The sequence below is a fragment of the Nannobrachium achirus genome (assembly GCF_963921795.1).
Source record: "Nannobrachium achirus genome assembly, chromosome: 17".
Taxonomy (NCBI): domain Eukaryota; kingdom Metazoa; phylum Chordata; class Actinopteri; order Myctophiformes; family Myctophidae; genus Nannobrachium; species Nannobrachium achirus.
The window spans coordinates 31191523-31216930 of NC_137824.1; the positions used below are offsets into that span (position 1 = coordinate 31191523).

The 25408-nt window shown below is 43.0% G+C and overlaps 1 protein-coding gene across 1 annotated transcript in view; it reads left to right on the plus strand.

Annotated features, from left to right (window-relative positions):
* uvssa (UV-stimulated scaffold protein A) overlaps window positions 1–25408 on the plus strand; it is a 52123-nt gene that overhangs the window by 7043 nt on the left and 19672 nt on the right. Inside the window, exons 9-10 of the mRNA XM_080746142.1 lie at window positions 979–1107; window positions 21693–21822. Of these exons, the coding sequence (XP_080602268.1) occupies window positions 979–1107; window positions 21693–21822 (259 nt within the window). The remainder of the gene's footprint in view (window positions 1–978; window positions 1108–21692; window positions 21823–25408) is intronic.

Genomic DNA, 25408 nt, shown 5'->3' on the forward strand with positions numbered 1-25408 from the left:
GATCTAGAATGCTGCAGCTCGCTTGGTCTTCAACCAGCCAAAATCTTCACATGTCTCCCCCGTCTCCGCTCCCTCCATTGGCTCCCTGTTACTGCCTGAGTACAAAACACTGATGTTGACCTACAAAGCAACCAAAGGTATGGCACTCCCTTATCTCCAAAGCCTGATCCAGCCCTACAACCCCTATAGCTCGCTCAGATCAGCTAACACAGGGAAGCTGTCAGAACCTTCCCTAAAACATCTGGGACAATAATAATGCTCCACGCTCCACGACTCTTCTCCCTTCTGGCTCCCAAACTGTGGAACAAAACTCCCCATTGCAATTAGAACTGCAGACTCACTCCCAATCTTCTGCCCTAATCTGAAGACTCACCTCTTCAGACTCCACCTTAGACAGTAGCTCTTGCCGTAGCTGGCCTAGAATTATTGAATGCTTTAACCAGTGACAAATAGCAGATATACAAGCTCACAGGGCGAGCTTGTAGATCTGCTATTTTTTGAAAAAGTCGTGAAAATGTGTGAAAATCTTTGAATATATCTATTTTCAAAGCGAATGTTTGTAACTCAAATTCTTCTTCTGGGGGTCCCTGGAACTAAATATTTTGAGATGCGGGTCCGTAGCCAAATACATATCAGTTTGGGGGTCCTTCACATAAAAAGGTTTGAGAACCACTGACATAGTAGTCTCTCAAGAACAGACTAACTGAGCTCCAGTTAAGTGAAAAGGACCGTTTCTTTGACGATGGCTATAGCCAGATTGCTGACATAGAAACATTGATTCAAAAGACACTTATAGAATAGAATTTTAATTTTCAAGATTTTTCAAAAATAGCAGATCTACAAGCTTGTATATCTGCTATTTTTCAATAGTTAAAGCATAAAATAATGATACACAATAATGTGTACCCGTTCTGAATGGGTTAAACTGGTGATATATTCTTGGTTTATTTGAATGAATGAATGAATGTTGTCCTGCAGGTGTTCAGTAAGTCAGGTCTGGACCAGCAGCTGTTAAGGCAAGCGTTGGACCTGAAGAAGTGTCTGGAAGCTGCTGTACGGAAGCACAAAGAGCTGCACATTGAGTATAAGAAGAGACGACGCAAAGTGGTGAGTCCTTGCACACACACACACACACACACACACACACACACACACACACACACACACACAGAGTGGGGAGTACTTCAACACACCAAATGCTTCCATACCAAGTATGGCATCAGCCACGTCAATCCTATTTTATACGGTGGTGTTGCTAGAAAATAATCAGTCTGCTATTTCAGCTATTTAATTTTCTTATTTACTGAAATGTTTTGAAAGACAGTAAAGAGAACATATCTCTTTAGTGCAGAATAGCTTAAAGGTTTTACTTGGCTTGGCTTTGATATGAACATCATAGTAATGATTTATCATTAAATAATTAAAATCCATCCTAAACTCAGTTCCTGCTGTGACAGACCCTAGTCACTAGGTGGCAGCAATTTACCACAAATAAACAGCAAGCACCAAGCATAAGCTGCTGCTTGCTAGTAACCAGCAAGCATGCTGCTGAGAGACTATGGTTTCTTGACACACTCTTCTGTGAAATATAGACGCTGTCAAATACTGTGTGTTAATTTAACTCTGAGAGCCTACAAATGGAACCAAATGGACCTATAAGGTTAGGGCTTTGCTGTCTTGCTAAAGGACACTTCGACACTAACCCATCGAGAGCCAGGGAAGGACAGATAGACAAAATATAAACTTTTATCGAATCAAAGTTCTTCAAATTGATTTCAAGATTATGAATCTTTTTTTTCTATGGTTGCTCACCCCAATTCACACTCACCTCGGGCAGGTATCCGGCGGAACGGTAGAATGGTCTCTGCCTGGTATTCCTAAATGTGACCTCGGTAAACTATGCCTAAACGGTTAAAACCTAACCTTAAACTCAGTAAAACAAATACATGGGGTCCCTGCCAGGACAGATGCAAGCAGCTGTTGATGCAGTTACAGCCTGGGGTCAGACCTACTGCCTTGCAGCCAATGCTGGAAAAACAAAGGACATGGTTATTAGTCTCAGGGAGCCTCAAAACAGACCAATACCTCCTCCTATCGTTTTGAACAACCAGGCAGTAGAGAGGGTTGATACATTCAAGCTCCTTGGAATACAGCTCTCCTCTGACCTGAAATGGGATGCACAAGTTCAGTTTATGCTAAAGAAGGCTCAGCCAAGGGTTCACTATCTGAGCGTGGCCAGACTAGCACAGCTCCCCCCAGATGTGTTGACCCAGGTATACGTGACCTTCATCAGACCAGTGCTGGAATATGCATCACCTGTCTGGGCCGGCCTTCCAAAACACCTGACCCAGGAACTGGAGTGTCTGCAGAGAAGGTGTTGCCGCATTATTGGGATACCAACTAATTCCTTCCCTACTCTGGAGGCGAGGAGAGAGGAGGCCACTCTTAGAGAATTCAATCGACTACTGAGAGAAGGGACCAGTCCGATGATACAGAGCCTGTCTGCAAACACAAGTCGCTACAACCTGAGGAACGGGAGGACACTCACACAACCTGTGAGTCACACACAAAGGCACCAGATGTCATTCCTCCCAAGAGCATACAAGCTTTACCAGAAGTAATATAAATGTTTTTATTGTTGTATTTTCATATTTGATGATCTGTTTTTATTTTTTAATAGAGCGGTCCTCTTGTTTTATTTTTCTGAACTGTAAGAAACATCAAAATTCATACTGTTATGCTATGATGTTTTCTAATAAAACTTGAACTTGAACAAGAATCCAAGAACCGCCCCAACGAGTGGTCGGCGTGAAGTCGAAAAGTGAGTGTGAATTGGGGCGAGCTATCTGGTTACCAGGACTCCCCAAAATCGATATAACAGACAAGCTTTCAATGAAATCAACTTATCGATTTACCACACAAGTGTTATTTTATACTTTTTCACACAATAGTTTCATGGAAAGATAGTGAATATAGCTGGGCTGGCACAGGCTATTTTCACACCTGTGTGAAGTGAGCGGTGCTGATGAGGTGTTGATGATAGAACCACATGACTCACTGGATTGGGACAACACAACATCAGCATTTGATACCAAAATAAGTGAGTGCCGCGCTGTGAGATATCTGCTATTTTGTAATAGTTAAAGCATAAAATAATTTTATTACATTACATTACATTATTACATAAAAGTAATAATGCGTTCCAGATTCTAGAAACTACTCAAGAGAGCGGATAACTCTTTCACTGTAAGATATAATGAAGGTTCTTCAAACTACCAAACCAAGTTCCAAAGTCTGATGACACTTCCGTTACCCCTCGTGATCATGGAGTTGTTGTATATTATCCATTCCATTTCCTATAGACTTTATTTTGTTTGACATCTCATCATATAAGAAAATACAAATAAGTCAGGATATTTTGCTCTCAACTGAGGGTGAAAAGGTTCTAATTTAGCCAGAGTTAGAAAATAAAGGGCCGCCTACAAATTAACTACAAATATCGGGCTTAAAAATTAGCCAAAGACTACATCTGCCATTACACATGTCTGAGTCTGAATTACGGCACTATCGTCCGTTGCACGTAATCAACATCACGTTGCATTTGGATTATTTTCCTTCTGTAAAAGAGTTGCATTCTCAGTTCTCAGGTGTTTTATCAAACAAACTAAACAATAACACGCACTGACAACAAATTTCATGAAATCAAAGGAATGTCAGGAATGTTTTTAACGCAACGTGACATGTTTCAGTGGAGAGAGTGAATTCCTACCGTAGTTTCCAACGCTGCTTCTTGCTACCTTCACAGAATTAGGCTAATTCAATAATTCGTTTTCTCCGAACACAGACGTTATCAAATAAAACTAAACATCATAATCACAGGAATTGTACTTTTTATTCTTGGAAAACCGTTCTTGACGTGATGTTGAAAAGGTTTAGAATGGAGAAAACAACTCTGTGACCCAGGGGTTCTGCGCTCTTATTTTGTTATTCTTTTACAATCCATCCAGCAGGGAGCAGCATTGCAATGCATTAAAAATTAGAGGCAGCAGTTGTAGCAGGCTGTGAGTGAATGGCTGAACAGGTGTGTGTGTGTGGTTCACCACTGCAGGGTCACGGATCAACAAAATTAGCGTTTCAGGGGACGGTCGCTTCACTTCTCTGAGCTTTTCTGGACTTCATAGACATAATGCAGTGGTTCTCAAACATTTTCATGTCAAGGACCTCGAAATGAATATATAGACCTCCTTCAGAAAGGATTTTGTGCCAGGGACCTGCATAAGAGAAGATTTTCTTTGTCTTAAACATTTTCAAAAACTATCATGCTTTATCCAAATGTTTTGAAAACAGCAGATAAGCTCACAACGTGTCCCAAGATAGAAGTTTAAAATATGAGTTTTACATTCTCTGATTTAAATGACCGTATTTGCCTATTTTATTTATTTATTTTACTGTATTGCTGCATACCGTTCCTAGTCTCGTCAAAGTGGGTCAGGATCCACATGGGAACAGCGTGGGTTCAATGTGAATCTTGGACTTAATGTGACCATCCTGTGATGTCAGTCATCTATGACATACTGTATCTATGATCCCCCCCCCCCCCCCCCCCAAAAAAAAAAACATGACGATCAGGTATTATGATTATACTTGGAGGAAGATTTGTTTTCCAAAAAAGTGTGCAGAAAGTGTTAAAATTATGTTTTTATGTGGCCACACCCACCAGTTCATGGCGAAAAACACCCGGAAAAAAGTGAGTCCCAACTCCAAACACTCCAAGCCGTTCGTGCCGCCCCGTTAGGATCGTTCGCGCCGCAGCTGTTCGCATCGCGCCCAGTTGCTCGTCGTCTCGTGTTGCATTGACTTTGTATGTAATCACGCCACTCGAACCACCCAGCTTTATAGATGGACCGGACACGAAAAGGAATGGAGAAAGCGTGAATGAAAATGATAGTTCCCTCAACTTCCCTGCGAACTTTAACCACATTCAACGTGGTGTCTCTATTTCCCTTTTATTTTATTTTTTTACTTTCTTTTTGAGCACTACTAAATGTATGAGTACGGATCTCCATGTATGGAGAGCCGTACTCATACACACAAAGTAACTGACGTCACGGACAGAACGGCCCATATAAGGAGATATGTGCGCGTGTCGTATTTGCACCGCTCACTTAGCACAGGTTACCCCCACTTAAAATAGTCTACCTTCAAGCTCCCAAGGTGTCGCATGGCGTTGTAGATCAGCTAGTTTCACTATCTGTTGTACGGCATAGTATAGGGCTTATGTGAGTAAAGGAACAGAAGGACCAAAGTGTGTTGTATTTGAAGGAAAGAAAGAAAGAAAGAAAGAAAGAAATAGGCATGAAAGTGGCCTAGTGGAGAGAGGGACAGAGATATAGACAGACAGAGAGAGAGACACACACACACACACAGTAGAGAGACACACAGAGAGAGAGAGAGAGCGTGTGTGTGACAGTGACAGAGTGCTGTGCATCCCTCTCTGCCTGGTTATCACTGTCAGGACGGGGTCCCCTGCGCCAGCAGCCCTGCACCGCGATAACGACACAACTTAGAGCCCCTTTATCATAATTAGCTTTTCCTTTTTAGCCTTAAAAGGCCTTCCATTACTGGATCGCCTCTCTATAAGCCCCATGACATACCAACGCGATTGGCTTCTCCCTCATCCTCCCCCCCCCCTCGACACAGCCCTGTGTGGGTGTGAGAGAGGGAGAGGGAAAGAGAGAGAGAGGGAGAGAGAGAGAGAGAGAGGTGGGGGGACAAGGAGGAGAGAGAGATCAGAGAGAAAGAGAGGAGGGTGGGGGAGGAGGACAGGCAGATGAGGAAGGAAGGGGACAGGGAGAGATATTGAGAGAGGGGGGAGAAGTGGGAGAGAGAGATGGAGGGAGAGAGGGTTGGGTGAGTAGAAAACGAGGGATACATGTAGATTGTGGAAAGAGGGAGAACGGGAGAGAAAAAGAAAGTTGAGCTGAATGTGTGAGTAATGAGAGTAGCCCCTGGAGTGCAGTTGATTCTCAACCTTGTCCACTCCAAAGAGCCCCGCTTTGATATGCATCAAGCCATGGACCCCTCATTTGATACCGTTTTTATCTCTGGCAAACTACACTTGAAAATCCTCAGTGTTCATTTAACTCTCCCGGTGTGTAAATGGGTCCATTTGGTCAGGTAGCCTACAGCTGGCAGTGTGCATATGACATTTGGCGCTGATTTGCCCAGCTTTTTGTGAGATTAGCTCCGGACAAGCTGAGAGATATAGACACACAGACTAGTACACACAGACTATTAGGGATGGGACGATAATCGTGATTATCGTTTATCGTGATAAAAAACACTCACAATAATCATATTGTGGAGCTTTACATTCATTGTGAAATTGTCCTCCGTCGTCATGCACTGGGATCACCTTTTATTCAAAGAGCTATTTGTCGGTACCATTTCTCTCTATAATTGGTCAAACAGACCTGGAAATAATGTACTTGATACAGTCTTTTTTTTCTCTCTCTTCACTCTACCAAATGTCTTTGCCAAAAAATAGACGATCTTCAAGCTCACAATGCGTCGTAACAATTTTTTTGGCAAATGATTCGCCTCAGGATAATGGATTTTGGGGATATTTAGATTATCCCGATGATATCGTAAATCGCAATTTCTTTTGTCACAATCATTGTGACATAAATTGTTCATATTGTCCCATCCCTACAAACTATCTTACAGACTGCTAGCCTCCTGCAGAGCTACAGTACGCTGTAGAAACACAGCGTCCATGTAGAGTGTTTGGTGTGGGGAAATGGAGGTGACCCAGCCAGCTGGGGTTCACGTGGTTAAACACTATATATACTCCGTTGTATGACAAATAGCAAAAGTAGCAGATCTACAAGCCTGTGCATCTACTACTTTAGTACCTGTGTACTTTTATGCCCTTATATGGAGCTCTGTGCCGATCTGTCTGTCTGTCTGTGACACTTTTATGCCCATATATAGAGGTCTTTGTATATGTTTTTTTGTGTCTCTTTTATGTCTATATAATGGAGATCCCAACCCCAGATCCATAATTATGTGGATTTGCAGGTTTATCAATGTTAGAGGTTCACATGTAGAGGCCGCACCTACTGTATGTCGCACCGCCGATTCAACCGTTATGTCTGAGTCATAGTAGTGTCTGAGGGCTTTGTTAGAGTACCCGTTGTACTCGTCTGTCTGTGTCCCTTTTATGCCCATATATGGAGATCCCTGTTGTCATTAGTATATGCCCATTCCCTGTATATGGGCATGCCCATATATGGACATATGGGTCAGATTATACATATATTTACCATTTATCCTTGAAGTCGATCGTTTGAACGGCTCTGTGCAAAGGACTATCTGTCCTGTGGCTATTTCTGCCAAATGTTCCCCTATCTTGGTCACAGGTACTTTGCCAAATGCAGACAGAGGCTTTGTCTACTTTTCTATTTTTGCCAAATCTTCATCAAATGTCTCTGTTTTCGGCGAATGTTACCCCCATTTTTGCCAAATGTTCCCCTGTCATGCCATGCCTAGAATAGCGACGCTAGGCTTCGTGTGGTTAAAGAAATCTACGGCAACCATCTTGGTGTGCTTGGCGTACCAACGCGTGATTACCAGAAGACACCAGAACGCATGTTGTCAGCTGTGGTCTGGTTCTCCAGCGGACCACATACAGATAAGTTAAAATGATAGGGGCATGTATTAAGAGCAAGCCATCTTTCTAATTCTCCCCCTTCCCGCCTGACACATCTGTATGCGTTTAGTTAGGGATGTATCCTGAGTTTTTAAGTATGTGTTCACTCATTCTGGGCTCCATTCATACAGGCTTGGGTCTTGTTTACCGCTGATAAGGCATCTTATCAGCGCACAATGGATGTGGCTGCCTGTTTTTCTCATTGGAGATAAAGACAGAGAGACTATACCTCTATTTCTCTCCCTCTCTCGTTCCCTTCTTCTCTTTTGTGCATTTGTCGTTTGCCGTTTCTAGTTCCTCTCTCCCGGTATGTATTTATTTCTTTATTTATTAATTTTGTATATTTGTTCTCTCCCTTCTTCCTCTCACTCTCCGAGTCTCCCTTTTGGCGTTTGGGGGCTCAATCTCGCTGCCACGTCGCTTCCTCCCTGAAAATATATGTCACAGACAACAGTGACGCAAAAAGAGTAGAAGTGTGATCTAATGAGGCAGAGGATACAAAGAAAAACACACTGGGATTCAACTTTCATAAAAAAGTCATTTTCATTTATAAAATATATATATATCGTTGTTGTCGGGTGGAAACCTTGTATGTCCAAAACCGTTTGTTTTGTATTGATCATTTTAAAAATGATTTACAAGTGAAAATAGCAGATCGACAAGCACAAAACGCCTCGCGGTGCGAGGCGTTGTGTGCTTGTAGATCGGCTATTTTCACTAGTTTTGCGCGAAAGCATTGTATGATGAAACAGGGCCTTTACTTTACGAAAAAGCGTACAAATTTGAAAGCTGGAGATACAAGGTTTCTGCCCGACAGTGACAATATACTACAATGGGTCAATCTAGCAATATAATACATGTTCTATTGCTTAAATTTATAAACTGATCTTCAGAAGAATCTTCCATAAAACCCACATTGTCATAGCCTGGATTCTTCATAAAAGCACAGGTTAAAGCCTCGATCTGGAATTTCTTCAACTGCTTGGCTGTATGAAGAACAGCGAGAACATAGAATGATAATAATAATGATAAAACCCAAACATAATTCTACATATCGTTTAGGAAACTAGCAGCGCTACAGTATATAGCGTGGAGCACTCCTTTCACGGCGTCTCACATTAAATCACAGATTGGGACTTGGTTGGCCTTACAGAAGTGTTCAGTCGTGAGAGTTGTTTTCGCTTTAATCCCCGAGCATGTCTTCACATGGCTAATTTGTCTTCCTGAATGTGTGTCATGGGCTTCCAGAACAGCCAGATAATCAGTCATTGTAGGCCAGCCATGAGTTACTAATGTAACCCCCCCACTAGACGTCATTATCATGTTCACACCACAGGGAGCCCCCCTCCCCCGAACGGATAATCTATCCAGAGAGGGAAGAGATTAAAGATGAGTGCAGATAGTTTATCTGTCTCCCTCTGTTCTCTTCAGCGCTCCCAGTTCACTAACTAGCACATTACCTCGCTCAAAGCTTCAGCAGAGGATTCCTTTTTAGATAATATCAATTAACCACGTGAACCCTTAGCGTCCCTATTATGGCTGGGCATGTCGCGATAGGCGAACGTTCTGAGGAAAAATTGCCGACCTGCAAGCTTGGAGATTGGCTGTTGGCCAGGTATGGACCCCTGGGGAACCCCAGGGAACGAAGTGGGTTTAAGTGGTTAAACCGCTGAGACCTGTGGCCGATTCTACAAATGCCTTCTAAACCAGTAGTTCTCACACTTTCAAGATTTCTTAAAATAGCAGATGTACAAGGAGCAGCAGGTATAAAATCACAGATTAATGTGCATGGTTAAATAGCAGCAGATATAGAAATGGACCCATGTGTGTATGGTCTGATGTGCAGGTGAGACATCCTTTAGCAGCAGATATAAAATATGACATGATGTGATGTGTATACATACGATCAGTGAGAATATGAAATAAGTGAAAATGCTTGGCTATAATTAATCCACTGTTTCAATAAATCACATGAGTTTGTAGTGCATTTATTAACGTAGTCTTGCTGTTAGACTTAAAGGAGTAGTTCACCCTCACGCCATGAAGACTTGGATTCATGGATATCTTTTTGGGGGGTAAATTGCGACAAAAAAACTATGATTGAACTACTCCTCCTACTACTTTTTAGCCTACTACTACTCCTTTAATGTGAGATAATACGAAAAGAATGAAAGCGCAATGTCTGGCTGTAAATGAAAGTGATACTTTTTTGTCGTTGCATTTAACCAATATTTCAGCCATACAGCCTTCGTGTGGATCTTCGGAAACGAAAAGTGCATTGCGGTTACTCCTTTTATGATTACACTGATTCGCATCTATATGATTACACATCTATAAGCTCACAGCGCAGCACTCGTGCCGTGCTGTGAGCTTGTATATGTGCTATTTTTTAACAGTTAAAGCATTCAAAAAAATACCACACAACAAACCACATCACACCTTTAATGATAGTGAAATTCCAAAGCACATGAGGCCAGAGGAGATGAGAGTGGATGTACGGATGAGCGGCACGGCCTCAGCGGCTCTTTCCGTCTGCTTTGACGCTGAGGCACAGAAGTGCTCTCTAGTCAAGTCCCATTATGACAGAGGGACGCGGGGCAGCGGAGCGGAGGTGACGTCTCAATCACAGCACACACACACGGATCAAGAAGCCATTAATGACAACACACTCTGTCAGGGACCGTCCCGTGTCATTAGGGGAGAGCCCCGCTCACTGAGCACACGCACTATCAAGTCCTGAACGCCCGATTCAGCTCTGAGACTGTACAAAATGGAACCAAATGGACCCGTACTGGTCCATTTGGGTCCATTTCGTACAGTCTCAGAGTTGCATAAACACCGTGGATTTTACTATGTATTAAAGGCCTTTAGCAGTGGTAAAAATCTGACAGATTGGAGACAACACGAGATGCCTTCAGCGGAGTGGGGGAAAAAAACAAACAGACCAATCACATTTTCTTTTTATTGGATTCTCTGCGATCACGGCACGATCCCGATCCGATCGGTGCCACAGAGGGTTAAGGTGAGACGCCCGCGCCGGTTCCTCGACGGCGAGGAGACGATGAGACATGTGCCACAAGCGATTAGAAACCCGACGTTTTGTGCGTATAGAAGATCCCGCCTGTGACCGTCCGTCTACCAACGGCCGCGGCGTCATCGCAGACAGCTAAAGTCTGATTTCATTAGAGGGAGGGGAGAGCAGAGCTGGCTAAGTAACCACATATTAAAGCTTTAAATGCCACCTAATGAGACAGAGAATGAGATGTCTTCATCTAGAATGGCTGTTAATATGTTTAGATCTAATGGGGGCAGACAGCAGTCCCATATCGGAGCCTTCACCATATGAAAAGTTAAAGTCGTACTGTGTAAAGAACTCGATGTTTTGAAGCTCCGCAGCCATCGTGGAGGGTTTTTGAGCGGTGCTAACCGCTCCTACGTCTGGCTTTGTGTGTACCGGTATGTCCCTATGTCCGTATAGCACGAGACTAACATCACACGAGATGAACGTCTTAGAAACGACACAGAAAACGGCGTCACCACAGATGACAGAACGGCCCATACAAGGAGATATGCACGATTGCACGTGTGTCGTGTTTGATACCATGCGAAGTGAGCACTTCACACAGGTGCGATTCTTTTCCCGTACGGAAGGAATGCTGCAGGGTCCTTCTAGCACCAGAGGATATTTTATAAAGCAACAGCACTTAGTCAGAAACGGTATTCATTAACTGTAAAATGCATAAATAAATGCAATTCAGGTTCCTACATGATTTTAGCGCGAGTGTCAGTCTCCTACACTCACAAATAGAAAGACTAACATTTTCACATACAGTACACTACCTTTAAGTCAATATGTTTAGGTCTACCTTTAAGTCAATATGTTTAGGTCTACCTTTAAGTACCTTTAAGTCAATATGTTTAGGTCTACCTTTAAGTACCTTTAAGTCAATATGTTTAGGTCTACCTTTAAGTACCTTTAAGTCAATATGTTTAGGTCTACCTTTAAGTCAATATGTTTAGGTCTACCTTTAAGTCAATATGTTTAGGTCTACCTTTAAGTCAATATGTTTAGGTCTACCTTTAAGTCAATATGTTTAGGTAGGTCTAATGAGGACAGGCGGTGTTCCATATCAGAGTTTTCGTCTGAAAAACTCAACTTCTACCGTAACCTGATTTGAAAGTCGCTCTTAGTCGTTTCTCAACTAGTGGGTTTTAAAAAGTGGCAACGCTACTCTTCTCTCATTCCCCTCTAGAGCGGTATGGTGACACAACAGAGCCAATGGCCTGATTTGAATAAGACTCCAGTTTGGATCCATTTGTTCCCAGTGGGGATCAGGCACTGACTGGCTGCCAGTCGGGCAGAATTGGAGACGGTTGATTTAAATGGGACTCCCTTTTTCTCCATTCTAGTTTTCAGGGTACCACTTCAGCCCTATTTACTTCATCTTATGATGAATAGCAATAAATACATAAATACATCTCAACGGTCACAGAGCCTATTAATATATATATATATATATATAATTTTATTTTATTTAGAATTAGGGTAAACACATATTTATTAGAATAGATTAGATTGTTTGGGGGTTTTATCCTTAAAAACAAACTTCGACCAAAATAACAACTCTGGATTTAACGTGTTTAACACAAATTTGTCAATTACTGTAAATTGTTAAATTGTGATATCAAACGTAAATATCAAACAGAGCAGGCAGTCTACATTTCCTGAAACGACCCGGCCCCGCGCCAGTAAACCCATGCCTCGTGGTTCCAGGCTTGATGTGTGGATGTGGCGGCAGCCGCACAGTGACAATGATAGGTCAGTTGATTGAAAGGGCGACAGAGACGTGTGGCCAGCTAATAGACCTGCCAGGCTACGTTAGTACAATGGAGATGTCACTTAGAGTGTCATCCAACCTGACTGCTCCCTAGAGACGCACCCAGACACCAGGGATGGAATATACTTATAGGGTTATTATATATCCTCGTTGTCGGGTGGAAACCTTGTGTGTCCAAAACCGTTTGTTTTGTATTTATCATCTACAAAATATACCAAACTAGTGAAAACAGCCGATCTACAAGCACACAACGCCTCGCGATGCGAGGCGTTGTGTGCTTGTAGATCTGCTGTTTTCACTAGTTTTGTGCGACGGTCTTGTATGATGAAGCAGGGCTTTGCTTGGAGATACAAGGTTTCTGCCCGACAGTGATGATGTGTGTGTGTGTGTATTGTATTTTAATATATATATATATATAGTAGCTCAAGTACATGTTTGTGAACCCCCTTCCCCTCTCTCAAACAAATCCAAAAAAATAATAAAAGAATTGAAGACCCGATCAAGTCTGGGATTTCTTCCTAATAAAGATGGCAAAATCAACAGTAATTCAATAAGACACAGAGATCTCCATATGTATGCCCATATTGAATCAGTCAGGTTAGCGCTTATTCTGGAAAACTGGAAATCCATAATGCCCATATATGGGCCTAACGGTTGGATCAGTGATACCAAACCCCCAGGACCGGGAGGGCCTTTTGAAGCAAAAGTTGACAAGTGGCCAACACTGACTCAACCAATGGGCTCGACGCACATGCTCTCTCGTGGAGGTAGTTGGTGACGTTGACGCATAAATGCACCACGGCGGTCATCATGTCACCTGTCCTCTCTCTGTCCTTGGCCTGCCTGTCGTTCTGTACTCTGCTGGAAAATTAAAAATAAAAGAACCTTTACAAAAAGAAAAACATTCATTCTGAATTGAACTAATACATCTTTCATACCTATAACGGCTTCCCATGTTAATTTTAATGTCGATATGAGCAGCGGCAGCCTGCTGCAAATTGGTCAACTAAAAGCAAGTGGTTGTTTTTTTATCGCAATTCCCAGCATTTTAGAGCTTTGCAGTAGTATATATTATACAATATACACACAGTATACTGTGTGTGTGTGATGCGCGCGCACGTATGTGTGTGTGTGCTTGCGCGCATGTGTGTGTGTGTGTGTGTGCGTGGCTGCGTGCGTGCGTGTGTAATGTATTCATTAAGTTAGACTCTTTGTTCTGTGTTCTTCTATGTGAGTGCGTGTCTTGCTCTGGCCTATAGCAGCTACACTTCTTTACATAATGGCTGCATTATAGCATTCACAATAGAACGAAATGATCTACCGTTGTCACTTAGAAAGAAAGCGTGTGCATGCGGTGTCCGTGCCTGCGTGCGTGTGTGTGCGGGCCCTCACTCGCTCGTGTGTGTGTGTGTGTGTGTGCATGTGTGCTTCTGTGTGTGTGTGTGTGTGTGTGTGTGTGTGTGTATGGTGTGTGTGTTTGGTCAGGTGCAGAGGTGTATTAAGTTACGAACAGAGACAATTCTAAAGCCTTTTCACCTCCTTGTCATCTCCTCTCCTCACCTCCTCTCTCCTCCTCTCTCCGTCTTACCTCCTGCTCTCTCTCCTGTCTCCTGCGCTTTAATGTCCTCTCTCTTCCTCTCTCGTGCGTGATGGTTATTCCTACACACACACGCACAAACGCTCACACGCACACGCGCACACACACCTGACTTATGGGTGTGCAGTAATAATTTGCCAGACCTTGGCAGCGCGGCGAGTACATTAGCATATAAATAGCAGATGCAAGCGCGCGCCCATCACAGCCGACTACATTTAATTTTTGGTTTATAAGATTGAATGGGTTTTTAAACGCACGGCCATCAAACTTGCCAAGAGACAAATGAAGTCAGAGACCACTTGTCCGAGGCGCTGCCCCCTGGATCATTTTTTAAAAGGATAAGAGACTTAGTTAAGCTGTGAAGCCAAGGGGCAGGGTGGGAGGGGGGAGCCAATGATGGGAAGGTGGGTGTGTGTGTGTGGGGGTGGGGGTGGGGGGGTACGGTTGGAGACAACACGAGGCGAGCAGTGATATAAGCTCTACTTGGACTCTCACAGCACGCTGAGCACGCTGTAATTACGCCGTAATAGGAAGTGATTTTTTGCGTTATCAACCTTGTGCCCATTGATGGTATTGTAAGTGAAAGTGCTCGCTAGAGCAGGGGGTCTTCGATGTTTTCAGGCCAAGGACCCCCTTGGTTGAGACTGAGAGATGAAACAGGGACCCCCTCAATCTTTTCATAGATTCCAGATTGTTTGACAGCGCAATCGTCAGTGTATTTTGGATTCATGTCAATTTGTGTTTTCAGATATTTAACAACTTCAGTCGTCGATATATAATAAACTTGGCCTTTCACTCTGTACTTAGTGTGCTCTTTTTTACCCTCTACACCAGACCTTTTTCCCCTCTACACCATTTTCGTCTAAAGTTCTCAGAATATGGACACTAGGGTTAAAAGTGGTTAATATTAAAACTGAGGAAAACACAAAGATATGGAGGACCCCCTGTAGTAACTCTAGGGGTCCCGGACCCCCTGTTGAAGACCCTTGCGCTAGAGCCTCGACGGACGCCTGGTTTTTGGGGTCTGATGCCCCACCCCCCCCCCCCCCCAATAACAGAAGATTTCCAAGCTAACAACATGTGTTCTGAGATCTTTTGATTGATTGAATACTTTATTAGCAGTTCACAGGAAAAAAGCATAGGAAAGTACAGTTCAATACAAGATCTGCTAGGAGGGGTTAGCGTTGAACGTATTGAATTAAAGGACCACTTGACTTCACTTTCAACCCTATCTTCATATCATTGGTCCAAGATTTCAAACAAAACACATAATATTTGCAATAATGCATATATTGCATATAATAATGCAATGTGAGAGAGTGCAGACTGGGCGTTGTGTGCTTGTAGATCTGCTATTTTCACTACTTGTGCGACACTTTCGTATAATGAAGTAGGGCTTTAATTTACCAAAAACATATACATTTCAAAACATGTATATTGTAGTTGACTATGAATTGTAGTGTAAATAATCTCTCTGTCATTGAACAGCGACTGGTGCCAATAAACAAAACAAATACTATTAATATTCAAAACAGGCCATGAATTTAAACAATTGTATACTTTCAAAATGGCTAAAATAGCAGCTATACAAACTCGAGCTTGTATATCCGCTATTGTCCATACCTTTTCAACACTTAACTAAATGTGATCAGGCGATTTGATTATGTAATCATTTAATTGTGACAAGCCTAATTATACACTGTCACGCCACTGCTCCACCTTAGTAGATATAGTGCACGTGTGAAAAATGAGATCAGATCACAATGTACACAATGCAAGATAACTAGAAGTCATATAAATGAGGCCTCCTTATCCAGACAGCATAATGAGATGGAGATAGCACTTTAATGTTGGTGTAAATGTGGGCCCAAGGTTTGAATCTGGCCTAAGACCTTAATCGTATATCTTCCCCGTCGTGAAAGCCGCTTTCCTGTCTTTGTCCAAAAGATTTGTCTAAATCAGGGTTTCCCAAAAGTGGGTGCCGTGGAACCTTAGGGTGCTGTGATGCCAGTCCAGGGGTGCCTCAGAATAATTTGATAATATTTGGAATTCAACAATATCACTACATCAATATCACTTCAGTAAAACAGACCTGATTTGCACTGTACTTGAGTTATTTTTCCATCTACCCCGACTCTCTTCACCAAGAAAATCAGATCTACAAGCTCACAACGCGTCGTTGTGAGCTTGTAGATCGGCTATTTTTGGTGAACTTTACCCCCAGAATAGTGGTTCAAGTTCAAGTGGTTAAAACGTCAAGTATAAAGTAATTTTCAGTCAGTTCTGATGGAAACGGATAGCGGTATTTCTCTGTGACATAACCTACCGTATCTCAGGTGGAAAGATTTGCATACTGTATTTACCTAGCGTAGATTCTAAAAACGAACAGCGTAATTCAGGGGTGCCATGTATGAAAAAGTTATTTTAAAAATTGAAAACCCCTGGTCTAAATCAGTGGTTCTCAAAGTGTGGTAAAGGGGTACCCAGGGTTCAGTCAGAGGGTTCCAGGGCGGGAGTTTGATTTCCCGATTTTATCACAAGCTATGAGTGACAGCTGTCTATTCTGTATGTGGAGAGGAGAGAGTGTAACTGAACTGAATAGTCATTGTTATACAAATTTCTCTCACTGGGTTACAGTAACTTATTAACACGTTTTTAACTTGTTATTAAAGGAAGAAATTAAACTGGAACACAACACTATATAATTGAAGCTGATCAATGGGTACTATATCCTGCAGATGAAATTGGCAACCCTACTGAAAATATATTTTCTCTTTATTAAAGAGCTGGATAGATGGGTAGTCCCTTGTATGTCTTTAACCTTTTAACAAAACACTTTTTTGTTTTAACGAAAAGAGTATAACATCACTTACACATCCTTTAAGCTCCACAGATCAAATACATAAATGTATTCTCTTTTTAAACTACTATTTAGAGATGGTAAAATAGTAAAATCCCACACATGAAAAGTTGAAGTGAGTTTAGCTACCATAACAGTTTTGACCCCAGTGAATTTACAAACCTTAAGAAAGATATATCTGTGCCTTAACTGAATAACCCTTTTGAATCTCCTTCGTTGTTTTACTGTTTAAAGAGCTACTTATCTCTGTTCTTCACTATTTTCCTTTTCAATAGACTTTCCTTTTATTTAATTAATCGGTGAATCAGTTTTCCGTGCACAGGTTAGGATGTAATAGAGCTGAGATAGCCATCACTGAAAGTGGCACATGGACTTGCTTTATGGAAACAACGCCATTTCCTTTGTCACTCTGTTTTCTGTTAAAGAACGACTATATCCCTTAGTTTGTTTTATATCCGTTCAAATATAGCCTATTTATCTTTGGCCGTGTGTTTCTTACCCCGTTACAATAACACATAGCCACTGCTTTACTTAAACCACTGCTTCTAATTTATCTTGCACTCTCCATTCCTTTAGTTTCTGTTAAAGAACCAGTTTTTTATCTCCTCGGGGGAACTCTGTTACCGCGTATATGGAAGGAAGCATCTCCCTCCTGGAGAATAAACCAAAGTTGTGTTTAAATGCAAAGTAGGCCCGCAGACACAACTCGGCAGCAGAATGGGGGCCATATTTTAGCCGCGCGCCCTGTCAGCAAAATGTTTCTGGGGGAAAGTTAATTCTGCCCCCGGTACGGCGAGACTTACAGCTCTGCCAGGCTGCGCCGACAGGCCTCGATGTTATCGAGGCTGAATTAAGGTGAATTAGAGACAAAAAGTGGGCGAGCGCGGGGGGAAAGCGATGACGTCGGGGCAGGTTTTTTGCACCACGGGGTGATCAGTCCTGAGTCGTAGGTCGTTGATCAGAACCAAATAAAACTGGCCCTGGGATTACAATAGACAACGAAGAAAAACTAAACAGACTATATCTCCAAGTGTGTGTGTGTGTGTGTGTGTGAGAGAGAGAGAGAGTGAAATAAGTGTAGGAGCGTTAGCAACGCAGAGTAATGGAGAGGGTTTGGAAGGTGTTTAAACCTAGTAAATCTGGTTTCATTTACCATCGCGCACTCGGCTTTCTTTCCTATAAAACCAATATGCTGCTCTAAAGCAGCGAGCTCCTGTGTTCAGCGAGGCTATTTGTAAAAATCTCTTTACATTAGAAGGAGAATTTGTAGAGATAGTGGCTTTGTTTAGTTTTTTATCAGCTTTGCATTGTAGCAATCTCAGCTCAATATTTGGGGGCTCTCTTGCAGATAGCCGTGTCCTGTTTGCATACATTCATTTCGAAAACTCTTATTCCAGTCATTGTTGATCTGAATACATTAGCAATTATTATGAACCACTTACGTATGCTTTGTTGTACGACAAATTGTGAACAATTTGTATAATAACGATGATATGCATTTTTATAATAGTTTTTAGAATAATTACATGCCCAAAATAGGGACACCAGGGTTAATGTGCGTTGGCCATCGTGTTAATTGTAAAGCAAATTACACCTCCATTTACTTAACCTGTTCCTACCAGCCCAGACTCTCTCTGGGTCTCTGCCTCATCATGGGTCTCAAGGGTTAAATTAACACTCAGGATTATGCTGCTGCGAGCAGCGAGCTTAAACCGTTTAATTGCACGTTAATTTAATAGAGAAGATTGTACTATGAACTAATTGTCCTATATGTGTGCTCAATGGAGAGAGAGAGAGAGAGAGAGAGAGAGAGAGAGAGAGAGAGAGAGAGAGAGAGAGAGAGTGTGTGTGTGTGTGTGTGTGTGTGTGTGTGTGTGTGTGTGTGTGTGTGTGTGTGTGTGTGTGTGTGTGTGTGTGTGTGCGTGCGTGCGTGCGTGCGTGCGTGCGTGCGTGCGTGCGTGCGTGCGTGCGTGCGTGCGTGCGTGCGTGCGTGCGTGCGTGCGTGCGTGCGTGCGTGCGTGCGTGCGTGCGTGCGTGCGTGCGTGCGTGCGTGCGTGCGTGTGTGTCTCAGTCTGTCTTGCTGTCCGTCTATCAGTGCAGGGTTGTGACACGGGTGACTGATTTTACACTCTGAATTCATTACCATCCCTCCCCAGCGTGTGTGTGTGTGTGTGTGTGTGTGTGTGTGTGTGCGTGCGTGGGTGTGTGCGTGTGTGTTGTGAAGTGAGAGCCATACCTCTAATCTGTAATATACACTAATTATACCATTCTAGTGTCCTGTATCAGCGATGCTGTGGTTTACGCACACCACGCACACACACAGGTTTCTATTACTATACTCGTGAGGACCCGGTGTGACACATTGCCGCACAACAAAGTATAAAAACTCCAACCCCAAACCCTAAGCATTTGAAAGTAAGTTGCGAGCCCAGATTTAGTTTTTCTTAATCCTAACCCTAACCATGACCTCAACCTTTTCCTAACTTTATACTATATCTAAAAACAAAAACATATTTAACTTAACCTTAAAACAAGGAGAATTGTCCTCACAATGTGTATTTCTCAAATTCTGCTATAGTTATGGGGACATTTGGCCTTCACAAGCGCACACACACAGACACACGCGCGCGTGCGCACACTCTCAGTGGTCTTATATGTTAATGAAAAAGCGGCGGGGAGCGGCGAGGGCTTAGTGTTGGGTTTTACAGCCGCTCATAAAGCTAATCAGTGTGATGATTACACTGCTAGAGCACTGAGGAGGATTCCTATGGAACAAGTCCATTCCATCTAGCAGGAAAAATAGCTTGAGTGCACGTGTGTGTGTGTGTGTGTGTGTGTGTGTGTGTGTGTGTGTGTGTGTTTGGTGTGTATCGGCACTAGCTGTATGCCCTCTGCAATGAAGGACATAGCGAACAGTGCAAACGCACGCACACACGCGCAGTCGCGCGCGCGCACACACACACACACACACACACACACACACACACACACACACACACACACACACTGAAAATGACCCCTGTGTGTATAGTAGTATTGTGTTCTGCATTGTAGCCCAACCAATGGTTAACTACCTCACCAGAAAATTAAAAACCATAAATTCTGCTTAGTGCTGATAGCAGCTCATCACGGGCGCTTGCACATGCGCTCGCGCCTCGCGCGCACACACACACACACACACACACACACACACACACACACACACACATCCGCGTGACTGCGGACGCGCCAATACACAGACTGTCCTCTCCCTCGAGCAGAAACGATGACACCACACCACTGAGAATGAAGGAGAGAGAGAGAGGGAGAGAGAGATATGGAAGTGACAGTGTGTCTAGAGCCGGACTGATTTCCTTTTTGTTGTTTGCAAACTTTCTGTCTTTGTCCAAAACTGTTACGTTTCACTTCAACGTTTTAACCACTTTAACAATTATTTTGTACATTGGCTATTGAAAAATAGCAGACATACAAGCTCACAGCGCGCTGCGAGCTTGTAGATCTGCTATTTTTTATACTTTTTTGCAAATCTTTGAATATTATATCCTTTTTAAAGCAAACATCTGGGGGTAATATTTTGAGATTGAGGTCCGCAGCCAAATCCATATAATTCTAGGGGTCCTTGACATGAAAAAGTTTGAGAGGGTGCCCGCTGGCCTACTGGTCCAGACGCATACCACTTAGGCATTGCCACATAGGCATGGATGCCTGGCGGCGTCGCCGATTTCGATTCCCGATCTGGACGACCTTTGCCGCGCGGCACTCCCCATCTCTCCCCCCATTTCCTGTCAGTCTACTGCCCTATCCAATAAAGGCATAAAAGCCCCAAAACAAATCTTTAAAAAAAAAAGAAAAAGTTTGCGCACCACGTCGGACATAGAAACATGCTTTTTGCAAAAAACCAAGAGATTTATAGAATCAGGTCCAAAAATTCAAAGACTTTCACGAAAAACCTTCAAAAAATGTGCAGATCTACAAGCTCGCTGCACTGTGAGCTTGTACATCTGCTGTTTTTTAATAGTTAAAGCATAATATAATGGTTCAAGTAATAATGTCTTCCCCGTCTAAATGGGTTAAAACTGATCTACAAGCTCACAGCGCTTCGCATCACATCATAGATCTGTTCATTTCGATACCTTGTCTGACACTGTAGTGTGATGAAGTAGGGCGTGAATCTACCCGATTAAACATGACAAACGAGTTGAAATATGGAGATACAAGGTTTCTGCCCGACAGCAACAGCTTTTAGGTCTGATCCCGATTTTGGAGAGTCCTACAGGGGTTGACACTAACGGTTGTCGGTTTAACATTCATTTGATTTACCTTTCGAGGTAAGTGGGCATGAACTTTGGGCAAGTAGAACTTGACCTGTACTTGCCCGATGGGCAAGGGCCTCTGAGACCTTAGGGTCAACCCCTGTACCACAATTAATGATGTTTTTAGCAGATTTTACAGATTTACTAATACATTTGAAAAACATAGATTTAATTTGATCAGTTTCTGTCTGAAAATAACTTATAAGCAAACAAAATAACTTTTTCACAGATAAAACAATTAGATCGAGTACTGTAAATTAAACTGACGACGCAGGGGATTCTGTAGCTACTGTTGTTGCTCTAGTGTGAACGCAGCATATCGTCTCTGTCGGGTGGAAACCTCATATGTCCAACTTGTACTGTTACTTTTCAGATGAAGGCCTCTGCGGTAGAGGGCGATGATGACGAAGAGGAGGAGGATGATGATGACGACGACTTTGAAGAGGTTCCAGAAAAAGAGGGATACGAACCGCACATTCCTGAACACCTCCGAGAGGAGTACGGTCAGTTTGACTACACATGCACGCACGCACGCACGCCCACACACGTAAGCACAGGCATACACTCACAGTTCAAAGACAATAGAGCCACTTGAAACATGGACATATGTAAACAAACACACACATACACTCACACAAGACCGCAAGGCACAGGTGAATACACACACACACTTCAAATACAAAGACACGTGAATAAATAGTGAAGTAATGAAAGCCCACTGCTCACCTAATCTCCTAGAATCCTGAGATCAACTTCAAACACGCGCACGCGCACACGCACACACACACACACACACACACACACACACACACACACACACACACACACACACACGCACAGCCTCATCAGAGCTTGTCTAAATAAACCAATGCTGAACTATTTAAAACCTCTCTTCTATCCCTGCTCTTTGCAAGCAGCTATAGAACTGTGTGTGCGTGTGCGCACGTGCGTGCGCGTGTGTGCATGTGCGTGCACGTGTACACACGTGAATGTGTTTATACAGACAAGCACGATCCAAATTATTTATTTGAATGCTCTTGGCCAGGAGTTAGCAACCGTTAAATTGTTTGAACTTTGACCCCTGAAGACAAAGAATGGCCACGTGCCATTCTTTGTCGGCACAGAGTGCCACGCTATGAGCTTGTAGATCTGCTATTTTTGAAAAATCATGAAAATGTGTGCAAATCTACAAAATGTCATCTAACCGTTGGATGACAGATTTGGCAAGTTGGAGGTTTATTCTCAATTTTATTTATTCTTTTTTTTTTTTTTTTTTTTTTCGTTTTACTGTTTCCTTAGATTAGATTAGCAACACATAAAATGACCGTTCCCTTTACGCTGTTGGAAGATGAGATGAAATGATAACTTTTTTTTTTCTCCAGTGATATTGAATTTGTCATAACACTCATTCTGTCACATGTGAGAATTCAATATATTGCCCTCAGTCCTAAACGGATACAATCTGAGGGTTTACATGTCTTTGAAGTTCGCCCTGTTCCACTTTCCCTGTGTGTGTGGTTTAACACAGCATAGCCTTACTGTCTGCCTGTTTATTTTATTTTATTTTTTTCATAATTCAAGCCGCACTTTGTCATACACCAATATGAAAAACAATTTGTCCCATTTGGTTCCATTTGTACCCTCTTGGAGCCATAGAGGGTACCATTTGTACCCTCTATGGCAGTAGTAGGACAGGGATGCGCAGAGAATGTTAGAGAGGCAGGAGCTGAAATGTCCAAATATGAGCACTTTTGGTGAACATATCGAAAATAGACAATCTCCAAGCTCACAACGTCTATTTTCGGTGCTTGATACTACACTGAACTAAGCATAATCAAGTCAATACTGGAGATTTGGCGTATGGCATGGATTTCTACACGGAGAGGGCAACATTCAGGAATTCTTTCTGCATTCAAGTTCAGGAGAGTTTGGACAAGGCCATTCTCGTGAATGCTGCCTTCAGGTATGGCATGGAAACATTGGAAAGAGAGGGCATTTGCATTTCTTTCACCATAGTAAAAACTGCATTCACGGCCTTGAGAGGTCACTTCTTTAAAGATGTGTTTTTTTGGGGGCTTTTTATGCCTTTATTTGATAGGATATAGTAGACTGACAGGAAATGGGGAGAGAGATGGGGAATGACATGCAGCAAAGGTCGTCCGGATCGGGAATCGAACCGGCGACGCCAGCAGGCATGATAGCCTAGTATGTGGTATGCGCCTAGACCACTAGGACAGCGGGCACCCTGAGAGGTCACTTTTTACAGACGGAATAAAAGGGCAGGGGCTCAAGCCCCCTTTAATGTCTAGGTGTGCACGTGCCTGCTAGGCTCTATACGTATATAAACGGGTATTGTAATAGCTCTGAATCCTTCCATGTCTGCTAGCTTTGCAGATCGTAGCTGAGCTCTAGGCGGTAGCGATTGGGTCACAGGTCAAATGTTCTTGTCATTAACCAGCCTATTGGTTGTGTTATTACTGGGTGTCCTGCACCGAGCAGCCTGTTTATCTCCTATTGACACATTGTCATTAGAAATGTTGTCTGTGTCCGCTGTGGAGTCGGCCCGCAGTGCAGCGCTCCGGGCAACAGCGCACCACCGCTCCCATCTGCACTCGCCATGAAAGACATTAGTTTTGTTATTGCCGTGCTACGTCAGCCATATTCCCCCTTACAATTTACAATTTAGGCATTTAGCAGATGCTCTTATCCGGAGCAACCTACAATAAGTATAAGGTAATCACATACATAGAATGCAGAGAAACTTTCGATTGATTGAATATGTTATTATTAGACAAATATGTAGAACAGCACAAGTACAGTCTAAACAAAAAACATATAGTACAGCACAAGTACAGTCTAAACAAAAAATATATAGTACAGCACGAGTACAGTCAAAACACCGAAAAGGAACACCCCAAAAAAGCCCCAAAGCTGCCTTGTTTCCGTCGGAGGTCCTTGGTATTCAATTCATCAACATATATACTGTAGTAGCTTGTATAGAGTAGTAGGGAAAAGGTGTGAGTGGGGGTAAAGTAAAGGGGGGGGGGGGGGGGGGGGGTGATCACTTCTCACCTGTCTATGGGAGAAGTGATAACTACATCTGCCTTTGGCCTCCAGAAAGGTGAATGTTCAGGACCGTTTTGAAGGACGCCAGTGAACTACATGTTTTAAGGGAAGGGAAGACCCTGTAGTGGCTTAATAAACTAGGATCCCAGGTAAGGCAATAAACAATATACTATCGAAATAACAATCTGTACATTGAAACTATAGGATGCCGGGCAAAAAGACCCAAAAGAGAAATTAGACATTCGCCCAGGACCCAAACTAGTGAAAATAGCCGATCTACCAGCTCACAACGCGCCGCTATGGCAGGCCTTGATGGTGTCGTAATGCCTGATTTTAATCTTGGTTGCGCTCTGAAAATAGCCGATTTACAAGTTCACAACGCGTCGTAGCGCGCTGTGAGCTTTTCGATCTGAGCACAACCAAACATAAAATGACGTGTCTTTTAGTTCTATCTCTTCTCCACTAGTCCCTCCCTAACATTTTAGTCTAGTTTTTATTTGTTGACAATTGTCAATATATTTAGTCATAGTTTTAGTTATCATAACTTAGTTTTTATTTAGTTTTCATTTAGTTGTCATCAGCGGACAAAATTTTGTCGATGATCAGGATCAGGCTGCTTACATTCCAGCTGGACCGCTGGTGGTCCCCGGACCGCATGTCGAGAACCGGTGTCCTAATTGCTTTGCTGGGTCAGCCATGTTTGAGTGTCGTGGCGCGCGTTGACCTTTGGCCTCCCGCCGAGCAGGCACAAGGAGGCTCTGCTGTCCAGAAGCAGAAGTAGTCTTTGTTGATAGATTGAGGAACCTTTTCTACTTGTTAGCACCGCGCTATTCTTACTTCCTCCTCCCACCTCCTGTGTGTGTGTGTGTGTGTGTGTGTGTGTGTGTGTGTGTGTGTGTGTGTGTGTGTGTGTGTGTGTGTGTGTGTGTGTGTGTGTGTGTGTGTGTGTGTGTGCGCGCGCGCGCGCGCGCGCGTGTGTGTGTGTGTGTGTGTGTGTGTGTGTGTGTGTGTGTCAGGGTGATT